Source organism: Martes martes (assembly GCF_963455335.1).
Source record: "Martes martes genome assembly, chromosome: 14".
NCBI lineage: Eukaryota > Metazoa > Chordata > Mammalia > Carnivora > Mustelidae > Martes > Martes martes.
Genome location: NC_137902.1, coordinates 47,831,636 through 47,843,890, shown reverse-complemented (window position 1 = coordinate 47,843,890; position 12,255 = coordinate 47,831,636). Strand labels below are relative to the sequence as shown.

The 12,255-nt window shown below is 56.1% G+C and overlaps 1 protein-coding gene across 1 annotated transcript in view; it reads left to right on the top strand.

Moving 5' to 3' along the window:
* LOC308354923 (zinc finger MIZ domain-containing protein 1-like) overlaps positions 1–7,369 on the top strand; it is a 139,027-nt gene extending 131,658 nt beyond the window's left edge. The window contains exon 7 of the mRNA XM_080822745.1: positions 6,278–7,369. Within this exon, the coding sequence (XP_080678871.1) occupies positions 6,278–6,391 (114 nt within the window). The 3' untranslated portion in view covers positions 6,392–7,369. The remainder of the gene's footprint in view (positions 1–6,277) is intronic.
* Positions 7,370–12,255: the final 4,886 nt, after the last annotated feature.

Sequence of the window (12,255 nt, the reverse complement as noted above, 5' to 3'; positions counted from 1 at the left end):
TCCCATTTTCTAGAGGAAACTGAGGCTTGCTAAGATGGCTCTCCAGGGTCACACAGCCAAGACCCCACTGCCTCTAGAGAAAATGCTCCTGGCCCATAAGGATGTCAGCCAGGTGTGCAGCCGAGACCCTCAGTACTTCCCCGTTGGAGGCCGATGCCATCTGGCTCCCTTGGAACCACCAGGCCAAATCAGGCGGCTGCCTACTCTCCCCCACCCTCCTCATCCTCCAGCCCCCTGGGCTCCCCTCCCTCTACCAGCTCCTGTAATCCTCTTTGCAGGGATCCTGGTTCGGGCTAAGCCCTGCAGGCAAGGACAGATGTTACCAGAGGCCTCCCCCGTTTCCATCCCAGCTGTTGGCAGCCATAAGTGAAATGAAGTAGGAGGTGGCGACCACCTCAAGGTGCAGACAGACTGGCTGCCACAGCCTCCCAGCACCCTGCCCAAGCCTGGCCCTGCCTGGGAGGTAGGGATTCAGAACTGCATCAGACGATGGCCCTGGGCAGGCCGGCTGGACCTGGGGGCACGAGATGAGCAGTGACCGGCCCTGCTCCAGCCCCATCACTCATTTATTCAGTTGACAAGCGTTCACCGAGGCCCTGTGCTCACCAGAGGTAGAGCAGCAAGCACAGTGGACCTCTCTCAACAGTGTATGTTCCAGGGGAGGATGGGGGAGGCAGACCCTAAACACTAAAGGAGTAAATAGGGACATATGCCAGCGCCCCATGAGAGGGATTGGGGTGCTGCTCAGGAGAAGCCTCCTGAGGGAGGTGACCCCCAGCTGAGACCAGAATGGCAAGATGGAGTCAGCCACGAGAGGGGAGGGTGCTCTGGGCAGAGGGAACCACCAGTGCGAAGGCCCCAGGAATTGATTTGTTCAAGGAACAGAAAGGCATCTTGGGGCACCGGGTAGCTCAGTCCGTGAAGCGCCCTTGCCTCAGGTCCTGATCTCATGGCTCATGAGATCGGGCCCCTACATGGGGTTCCGTGCTCAGAGGGAGTCTGCTTGGATATTCTCTCTCTGCCCCTTCCCCCACTCGCATGCACTCTCTGTCTCTCGAATAAATCAACAAATCTTGAAAGAAAGAGAGAAAGAAGGAAGGAAGGGAGGGAGGAAGGGAGGAAGGGGGGAAGAAAGGAGGAAAGAAAGAAAGTCTCAGATGGCTGGAGCACAGGAGAGGGAAAGGACGCAAGATGAGGTTAAAGAGGGAAGCAGAGACAAGGCGACAGCGGACCTGCCGGCTGAGGGAGAGGAGCGCAGGTATTATGTGAAGGGTGGTTGGGGGCCTTGAAGGATATTAAGCAGGTGAGCAATAGGCTATGGTTTATGTGAGGATAGGAGTTCTGAGGGGAGCATCCTAGGAGGATAGGCTAGAGGGATTTTGGAGGTCTTCCTGGAGGAGGGAGCCCGGGGAGGAGCCTATAGGATCTGACTAGACAGCAAGGAGGCCTTGGCTTCCTGGACTGGGACAATGGTGTGACAAAGGCACAGTGCCAGCCCTTCTGGGCCTCTCCTCGTTGCAAGACAGTTTACAGCACACGCTTGCTTGAATGGTGGGCTTTAACCCGGACCTCTCTAGTCTGCTGCTTAACCAGAAAGGGGCCTTTGGTTCTCCTGCCACAGTGGCAGAGATGTTGGGTTTGACTGTCCCTTGGAGTTCAGTAGAACCAGCGGCAGGAAAGTGCAGGGAATAGGGAGGCCAGAGCAGACCCCTTGGTACCCAAGGCACTGTCCTGGGCCCTGTCCCCGCGCATCCTTATGAAGACCATGCAGACCAGGCAGGAACGGGATTCTCACTTCTGCTTAATAAACAAGGCCACTGAGAAAGGGGGAGCAGCTCGCTACAGTCCTAGGCTGGTACTACTGACCCCCCAGGGCCCTGATGCTGGTCCCACGTCCTCAGCCGTGCCCCATGGAAAGGAAGGGGATGCGGGAGGTCAGACATCCTGAGGGGCCTAAGCAGGGCAAAGCCACCGAGCTCCCCCCAACACATGCACCCATCCCCATCCAGGTGGCAGGTTGAAGCACTCCAGGTGGCAGCAGTCCCCTGGGTGACCCCTGGGAACAAACTCCTCTGACTCCAGCTTACTTGGAGGATAGAAATTAAAAGCCACTTAGCCTCAAGCAGAAAAAGGGCACGTTTATGTCATCCTGGGGCTAGGCCCTGGGGTGAAGAGCCTCTGGCACTCCCCTGCCCCACGCTCCCCTTCAGGCCCTCTGACCCCACAATGCAGAAGTGTGGGAGTCCCGAGGCCCCTCCCCAGGGGTGAGAGCTGTGAGCCCAGACCAGGTTTTTACTGGTGAGCCGGCGGCTCGCCTCCCGGCCCCTCCCTTAGCAGCAGGACTGAGCCCCATGCTTGAGGAGCCCCTCAAAATCAGGCCTTTCTGAACTCACTCCTTCCTCCCCCAAGGTGGAGCATGCTGGATATGCTCAAGGAACAGAAAGGAGGAGGCCAGAGAACTGGAGAAGGGGAGACAGGAAGGAGAGGAGGTGGCAGAGGGAAGCAGAGGCCAGCCAGCCTAACCACGGTGCCCTCCTTCTCTTCAGGGAGAGCTTCCCCACAGCAGCAGAGAAGTCACTCCTGAAGCTGTCAGGCTATGTTCACAGCTAGCGTTCATTGAGCTTTGTGCCTGGTCCTGACTCTCATCCTCACAGGGAGGGCATTTCACAGATGGGGAAACTGAGGCCCAGAGAGGCTAAGTCACTTGGGTGAGGTAGAACAGCTAGTAAGTGGCAGATCCAGAACCCCATCTCATGCCTGACTCCACGGCAGCCCCAGCAGCAGCCCCAAATACATGCACATCTCTGCACCGAGAAGGGTAGCAGAGTGGAGAGAGGGCTCTGCCCTGGGGGGCTTCTGTTAGAGCCGGGAGACAGAACTGGGACACATGGAACTGTCAGAGGCCACTGCACCTGCCGTGGCAATAGAGGATGTCCCTGCACTTTTACAGAGAAGGAACCTGAAGCTTAGAGACGTTAAGTAACTTGCCTTAGGTTGCACAGAACGGGGGGGGGGGGAGCAGAATTAGAGTACCCGCCTGGCATGCCTCCAGTTTCCCTGACTCCCTCAGGAGATGTCAGAGTCCGGCCCCGTGCCTGGAACAGAAATCCCTTCTCTAGCATCCCCCAAACAGCTTGTCCTGCTTTGTAGCCAGGAGGCTCACCGCTTTTCAAGGCAACACACTCCCTAGATGGGACTAACTGGCCACCTGACCTTGGGCACACGCCCTCTGTCATCTCTGGGCTTCGGTTTCCCTCTCTGGCACTATGGGCTGGACTCCCTGACCTGGAGGTCCCCCTGGGATCTCCGGGGCTAGGTCTCAGAGAGCCCTGAGCTGGCTGGGCCTGAGCAGCCAGCAGAGGGCAGCAACACGGCTGCCTCTCCGCTCTGGTCTTTATGGAGGAGGGGTCTTCCCGCCCACCTGCACACAGGACCCTCACTGGGGGTGCCATGCCCACTGAGGGGGGAGCAGGCCTCTGAAACACAACTGTCTACTCACCTAAGCCCACCTCCCCACCACTGTCAGTCAGACCCACCTCACAGGACTTTCCAGCGGGGTCCTCAGGCTGGGCCAGAAGAAGCCAAGGGGTGGACCTCAGGCCTCAAGAACCTCGGGGTCGAGCTTAGCCACACTGTGCTGTGCTGCCTTCAGTAAGGCCCTGCCCTCTCTGGGCTTAATGAAAGAGGACTGTTGCCAATGACCCTTCTGAATGGTAGAGCTCAGGGGATTTGGTGACAAGCAGACATTCCCAGGCCTGCAGGACAGCCCTATACCAGCACCAGGCCTCTCTTGCTCAGTTCAGGTGTGTGTGTGTGTGTGTGCGTGTGTGTGTGTGTGTGCGTGTGTGTGTGTGTGTGTGTGTGTGTGTGTGTGTTTTAAGCCAGAGCAACAGGATTAGCTAGTATTGGCCAAACAGAGGGACCTTTGCCTTTCTGCCCTCAACACAGGGCCTGAGGCTTCTCCCTTCATTTGGGAGTTATGGCCTTAACCCTTTGTGGGCTGAAAAAGAGAGACTCTCATGGAAAGAGCCCAGACGTTGCAGCCTGACTGCCTGAGATCACATCCGGGCTCTATCATGGACAAGACTTGTAACCTTTGTCTCATATGGTACTCTGTTTCCTTCTGTATAAAACAAGAGATAATGATACCACTTCGTGGAGCTGCTGTGAGAATTTGGCACTTCACTGCTCACAAAGCTTTCATTTAACCCTCCTACCAGGGAGCCAGCACTCTCATTACGCTATTTGCCTCCATCAACATTTCCCACCAACAGCAGCCTCACTGATGCACTAGTCCAAACAAATTGTCTATGCTCACTCATATCCACTCCAAGGTTCTGCCAAAGAAAAGGACACAATAGTCATATCTAAGCTGAAGTGACTCTTCTGGGCCTACTGGGGTGAGTCCCAGCTCTGCCCGATCTTGGGGACCTGCCTTAGCCTGCCTGCCTCACCTGCCTCACTTGCTAAAGGGACAGTGCCAGTTTCCAGACCCAAAATGTTCAACGGGCCACAGAGAGTTAGTGACCTTGGTTTTTCTGCTTGGGCAGTGAAATGAACAGTTAGATTACCCTGCCCAGAGGTGGCCCAGAGCCTCTGGACCAGGGGCTGTATGTAGGGGCAGGGGCAAATAGAGCCTGTGGAAAAGAGGCCTGGAGGAACAGGGGAGCTCTGCGTCAGCTTCTCTGCAACAGAGAAGCTGAGCAAACATTCAAACCTGAGATGTCCCTTTTCCTCCCTGCCCTGGGTGTTCCCAGGAGGTAGGGCAGGGGCAGCACCCCATTCCAGAGGCCATGGTGGTCCTGGGAAGAGGGCATCCCATGGCTCCTGCCTGGTTCACCACACACACTCTGTCCAGGTCTTAAGTGTTCATACTCTTTTTAAATGACAGGGTTGGCCTAGATTAGCACTTTTCCCATCCTTTTGTATCCCTAGAGCCCTTGAAACGGACCCTTAAATATAAAGCAAATAATAGGGAACCTACTCTCATGGTTACAGGGGCCGGGCCAAACCCCATGGCAGCCTGAGGCCCTCTGAGGCCCTCTGAGCACTTCTGGAGCAGGTGGTCTCTAGGGGCTCGCTGACGGAGTCTTCCCTCTCTCAAAAGAACGAGCTCCCACATCTGGGAGCACTCCTCTCCCACTCAACCATAGCGGCTCCAACTGCTTCCTGCACTGACTCCATTTTCCAAGGTCCTTCCTTCTTCATAAGGAAACCTAATTTTGCTGCCATTAATGAGGGAGGCGGGCAGGAGGGAGTAGGTCTGGCTGTGGCAGGACCGCTGGGGGTTCCACAGGGGTCATGGGCAGGGAAGGAGTGGAGCCTGTGGAGCCATTTGCGGGGCTCCCAAGAGCACCCCGCTCCACACTGCCCCAGGGACTGACAGCGCTCCCAATCCCTCACCTCTCCCCCTTCTGGCCCGTACTTCAGAGGTTCTCAAGGAGAAGGGAGGGACCTCAGGCTCCAAATACACAGCTGTTAGCAAGCTTCCATCAACACTCTGATGGAAGCCTCCCGTGTACTGAGCAGGTGCCCCATACTGGAGACAGACCCCAGGCTGAGCTCGAGGGCCCTGTGAGAGGGAGAGCGTGAGAGGCAGCAGGGTGCCTGGCACAGAGTGCAGCACTGAGGAGCATAGACATGTCCATCTGGAGAAGCCTTAGCAGCCTGTCCGGCAGCTCCACACTGCAGCTCCTTGGAGCAGTGTCCTAAATCCATGCTTCTCCCCAGGCACAGGTTTTGACTCAGGAGGGGCCAGTGCCGCTGGGTGGGGACCATGCCTGGAATGGTGAGGGCAGCAAGCACCCACGAAGGTGGGTGCAGGAGCTCGGGGAGGGGATGGGAGAGGTGCTAGGTGTGGGAGACTTCCGGGGCTGGGACTTAGAAGGAAGTTTGGGAAGCTGCCCCAGGGGAAGGAGGGAACAGAGGCCTGGCCTGTAGCCATCCAAAACGCGGTGGTACAGCACCTTCTGGAATGTGGCCAGATGGAGTCCTTGAAAGCCACAGGGCCTGGACTTTGGGGTTAGGCTCACGGGAAGACTAGAAACCCCTGAGGGCAGGGGTCTGGATCCCAGGGCCTGGGCAGGGAGGAAGGGTTTTATGGAGCGACTGAGGCAGAGCTTGAGTCCCAGCTCTGCCTGATCTTGGGGACCTGCCTTAGCCTAGTCTGCCTGCCTCAGCTGCCTTGCCTCCTAGATGGACACATGCACCTCTTTGGGCTCGGAGGCCTGGCACTGGCAGTGACTCACCCTGCCCTTCCTCTCTCTCTTGCTGGCAGGTGGTCAGTCGAGTGGCAGCTCAGCAAGGGTTTGACCTGGACCTCGGTTACAGACTGCTGGCGGTGTGTGCTGCAAACCGAGACAAGTTCACTCCCAAGTCTGCGGGTAGGTGACCGCTGGGGGTTCCACAGGGGTCACGGGGAGGTGGGAGTGTGACCGGATTTGAACCCGGGGCTACGTGCCGCCTCTGCCTGCTGGTGCCTTGGTTCATCCAGGTGTGGTGTGAGCCTCCAAGGAGCAGCAGCTTGTCCACCAGGCTGGGCAGCCCGAGACTGAGGCTTGTCCCTCCTCTCAGGCAGTGTGTTCTTACCTGCGGGGGAGCCTCAGGGCCAGCGAGGGGCCCAACACACCACCCCCCGACAGGTTCAAGGGTGACATGCATCATCTCATTTCATCACCGTAATGACCCCTTGGTATAAGCCCTGTGATCATCCCTATTTGACAGATGAGGGAACCGAGGCTCAGAGAAGCTGAGGAGGTTTCTCCAGGTCACACAGCTGGAAAGTGGCAGATCTGGGGTTCGAGCCCAGACCTATATGCCAGAATGGGCATTCTTAGCCCTGTGTTCACTCAAAACATCTGTATTTAAAATAAAATCCAAAATAAAAGTGGATTGGTACATGCAGGTTTCTAAAAGCATAGTATTCTCTGCATAATATTCTCCGTCGCCCCTCTGTCATTGCCTGGGACCTCTTACTTCTAGGTTAAACCAAGGCCACAGAAGGTGCTGGCAGCCTTCTGTGCCTGAGGGCTTTAAGCACACCAAAGATACAGTTTTACATTTCCCATCGTCCTCATTATCTTCCTTAAGCTAAGGGCCTGGCGTAAGCTTTCACTCCCACAGACCTGGGACAGCCCCGCCCTGTCACTTTCTGACCATGTAGCCTCTGAGCCTCAGCTTACCTCCTTGGGAAGGCAGGAATGACAATGACCCTTACCCTGCAGGGGTCACGGTCAGTTCTAGATACACGTGCAGTGCCAAATGCAGCGTCTAGATATTGTTAACATTTTTTATGTTCAAGTAATTCATTGAAAAAGAGAAGAAAATCAATTATTTCCTTTGTATAACAATAAAACAGACGTTTTCTCTGAATTCGTCAATCAGTTCTTTGGAGTAGCTCTAGAAACAGTCTTCATGAAAATGTTTCAAAGATATCTCCCGATGTATTTTCATAAACCTGCTCAACCTATAATCTCCCGAGTGTGGGTTCGTGCTCCTCGCCGCCGTGCGCATTTGCAGACCACGCACGCGGACTCTGGGTCATTTGTGGAACGTGTGTGCGGTGACCGCTAGCTCGGAGGGCCTTTGCTGCACCAGCCCTTGTTGGGACGGCGCGATCGTACTGAGCTGTGGGCCAGAAAATGGTCTGGGAATCTCATAAGTGACGTCTATTCCTAGTGGAATCTGCAATTTTAATAATAACTTAAGTCAACACAATTTGGACAAGGTAAAAAGTGCTACTTATCCAAGAAACATTTATCTCCGTATCTCTGTTGGGCACCTGGCCAGGTCTGGGGTCTGATGAGGGCTACAACAGATGTGGTCCCACCTCGGGAAACTTAGAGTCTGGAACAAGGGGGTAGCAAATGTCCGTGAAGAGCCAGATAGTACACAGTTCAGGCTTTGCAGGCTGTCCAAAAGCAGCCTTAGATAATATGTGAACAAATGAGCACAGCTCGTTCCAATAAAATCGCACTTATGAAATCAGGTGATTGGCTCTGGGTTCCTGACCCCGGGTCTAGAAGAAAAGAAAACATCAAATAATCATAGGTGTATGGGGGTGTGCATGTGTGCGTGGGCATATGAAAATTCAAGCTGTGGTAAGTTTCAGGAGGGAAAAGTCGGGGATGTTATGAGACCACTCAGGAGTGGGGAAAGGCTTCTCTGAGGCCTGGAGGTCAAGAACCTTTGCATACATGAAGAAAAGAAGGAAGAGCTTCTTCCCAGGTAAAGAGAACAGCCTGAACAAAAGTCCTGAGGTAGAAGGAAGTATGGCTTAGTGGCAGAACCAAACCAAGGACAGTGGTTCCAGAGCCTGGAGGTAGAGTCAACAGCACAGGGCCTGTCTTGAGGGTTGTGGGTTTTGTACTGAGAATAAGAACACGGCTACAAAGATCGCTCTGGCTACAAAGGAAGAACAGATTGCGCAGGGGGAGGGGGCAGTGTCGATGCCGGGAGAGGGTTGGCAGATTGCTGGGGACATCAGGATGACGGTGGCTGGACCAGGAGGGTTCTGCTTCCTGTGGAACAGAGTGCAGAGACGGGGATGAATCCAAACACGGTGTTAGAGGCAACACCAAGACCAGGAAAGCATGGCCATGGTTGGGGGTGTGGGGGGATGGGGACAGGAGAGTGGGCTGTCCCAGAATCCCAGCTGCTCCCTTGTTGGGGAGAAGGGGGCTCAGGTCTCTGTGCAGCCCTTCCTCAATGGTCTCTTAGGATCCTGCTGGTACATGCTGTGTGCTGTCTTATGCTTTGCTGCAACGCTCAGCTCTGTAAGACGTGGAGTATTGTCTATAATTATGGGTGAGGACATTGAAGCTCAGAGAGGTTTGTGACTTCCTTGTGGTCACACAGCTCATTAATGATAGAGCTGGGACTTCAACCCATGGCCTCCTGACCCCAGGCCCAGTCTCTGGCCACCCCATCACATCACAGCTAACTCTGGACCTCGATTTTGGAGGCCATGCCTCCACCTGGGAGAGCCCTTTACTTCCCTCAAGTCACTCCAAGGTGGTCCTGCCCTTGGCTGAGTGGCCTTTCCAGCATCACTTCTCCTGAAATAGGGGTTTTGTTCTTCCCTCTGTTTGCACTCCCAGTTGTGCACAACTCCTTACAGTTTATTGAGCCTTTTTCCAGGCACTGTGTCTCTTAGATAAGTCACATGGTAGACCCTGAGGTGAGGCTTCGGCATACCCATTCTGCAGCTAAGGACACTGAGGCCTGAGGCCTGGCAATGCCTGTGGCTTTGCTGTTGCTTTAACGCACTTCTTGGGAGTCAAACCCTTGTCAGCACCAACAGCCGTGCCTAAGCACCTCTCACAGATCGCCCCCAGCCCCTCGAGAAGCAGGGGCCTCAGGACTCAGGTTCCCAGCCGGGCCCCTGCTGGGCCCCTCCTCTGGAAAGGCAGGCTACCAGCCTGAAGGGGAAGGCTTCCACTGCTGCTTTCACTGTCAGAGTAAAGGGTCTGCCAGGCTGGACCATGAGAGGGGTGGAGGCCACAAGTTGCTGAGCGGTGACCCGGAGTTCCAGAGGCAGCTCCAACACGGGCTCCCATCTCCGCCATGTTGCCTGCCTCCCAGACCTGTGGCCGCATCTGTAGAGAGGGATTCTATGCCTCCTTCACAGGCTGCCTGTGAGGATTCATGAGATTCCCTCCTCGTGGAAGTGAGGGGACCTGGCAGTACCTGAGGCCCAGGGGTGCCAAGCCAACAGTACTCTCCAGCCCTCCTTCTCTGCTCCGGTCTGCCTTCTCCCTGCCCGCCAACCCCCCAAATGGTTCCTGACCTGACTCAGCATTTCTCTGCCCCAGCGAGCTTGCTTCCCACTGCTCTACTTCCCTGAGGCTCTGTGTTTGGTGTATGACCTGTCGTAACCCCCTGCCCCGGCTATAGTTCTGAGGGTCCCCGCGGCCTCAGGTGTGTGCAGTGGCCACGCTGGCCACTGCCAGGCCTGCCCAGACCTCTTCAGGCCAGGCCGCTGCACATCTAGCACCTACTCTGTCCATAGAGCTCCCGCCACCAGCCCATGCTTCCTCTTGCCCTCCTCTCCGTCTCTGCCTGCGCTCCCGTTGTGTCTGACCAGCTTATGCAGTTTTTACCGTCCTAGTCTCTCCCTCCCCTTGCTCTCTGAGGGTCTCTGATGTCCTATGTCTCTCCCTGTCTGTCCTTCCCTTCGTTGCTGCCCCTCAGACTTTCTCCCTGTGTGATGTGCGTGTATGTCTGTGTGTGCGCATCTGTGTCTGGGTGAGTACATGTCTGGGTATATATGTGTCTGTGTGTAGTGGTGAGCATGCCTGTGTGCTTCTGTGTCTGTAGGGGCTACATGTCTCTGTGTATGTGTGTGTGTGTGTGTGGTAAACATGTGTGTGTGTGTCAGAGATGTGTGTCTGTGTGGTGGTGAGTGTGTGCATGTGTATGTGTGTGGTGAGTGTGTATGTGTGTGTCTATGGGTCTATAGGGACATATGTCTGTGTGTGTGTGTCTGTTGGAGATACGTATCTGGGTCTGGAAGGGTACATGTCTGTGTGTGGTGGTGAGGGTGTCGGTGTGTTTGTGTTTCTGCGTAGTGCTGGTGAGTGTGTGTGCGTGTGTGTGTGTGTCAGGGTGGCTGGGTATGTTTGTGTCTGTGTGTGGTGGTAAGTGTGTGTGTGTGTGTGTGTGTGTCTGTTGGAGATATGTATCTGGGTCTGGAAGGGTACATGTCTGTGTGCAGTGGTGAGGGTGTCGGTGTGTTTGTGTTTCTGCATGGTGCTGGTGAGTGTGTGTGTGGGTCTGTGGGGACATATGTGTGGGTGTGTGTGCGTGTGTGTGAGGGCGACTGGGTATGTATGTGTCTGTGTGTGGTGGTAAGCATATGTGTGTGTATGTGTGTGTGTCTGTTGGAGATATGTATCTGGGTCTGGGAAGGAACATGTCTGTGTGCGGTGGTGAGCATGTTTGTGTGTTTGTGTTTCTGTGTGTGTAGTATAGGTCTGTGGGGACACATGTCTGTGTGTGTGTGTATGTGTGTCAGGGCAGCTGGGGGTGTTTGTGTATGTGGTGGTGAGCATATGTGTGTGTGTATGTGTGTGTCTGTTGGAGATATGTATCTGGGTCTGGGGGGTACATGTCTGTGTGCAGTGGTGAGGGTGTTTGTGTTTCTATTTGTGTGGTGGTAAATGTATGTGTCTGTTGTGGGTCTGTGGGGACACATGTGTGTGTGTGCATGCATGTGTGTCAGTGAGCTGGGTGCATGTCTGCCTGTGTCTCCCCGCCCCCCCTGCCTCCCCCACCCTTCTCAAGCTCTGTCTCCCTGTCTGTCTCTCTTGTCAGGAGGCCAAGCTGGGGCCAGACGAGGGCCGGTGGGATGAGATCATGCGGCGGGAGCAGGGCTTTGTCAAGAGGGATGGCGGTGGGCTGGGCCGGGCTGTGCACGCCTGCATTGCCAGGCTCTGGAGCCAGAGCTCGGTCCTGGGGGCAGTGCTGTGCGGTGTGCGCGTGTGCGTGTGCGTGCATGTGTGTGTGTGTGAGAGAGAGAGAGACAGAGACGGAGCGTGAGCGCAGAGCAGACACTGCAGCAAACCGCCAAGCCAGGCGTCTCCACGTGGGCCCCTCAGCTACCCAGCCCCCAGCTCTTTGTTCTGGTGCAGCCTTTAGCCTGTGCGCGCGCACACCGGAGCACGCGCACACGGGAGCACGCGCACGCGGGCACGATGGTCAGGAGCCTCCCCAGGAGCAGGTCCTCGGGGGGCCCCCGCCCTTCCTCTGCCTCCGAGGAAGGTCACCTGCCTCGCGCCTCCCCTTAGCCCCCGAGGGGCCGCAGCGGGTCCCCCTGCCCCCACCACCGCCGCGTGCCAGCCCCCAGCAACTTGGCAGGCGGCGCGGAAATGTCAGCCTCCTCGGCAGCCAGCGGGCCCACGCCTGCTGGCTGTGTAGGCACCAAGCAGCAGGCAGTCTCCATGTCCCGAGGTCCCCGAGAGCCCCCTGCATGCTTCAGCTACTGGCCCAGTGTAAATGACTCTGTGTCCCCTCGGCTGACCTCAGCAGACTTGGGGACGTCCGAACCCAAGGAATGGGGAGCCCTGGTGCCGGAGAATGGAGCAGGAACTGCCCCAGGTCACAGCAAGGCAGGGCCGAGTCCAGACGAGAGCCTGGGGTGCACGCTGGCCATCCTCACATCCCTCCTGTCTCCTCCGTGCAGACGAGGGTCTGTGATGGCTCTGGGCTCTAATCTGGGAAGAGGAGAGGCCTGGGGCTGTTGGCAGAAGGGAAACA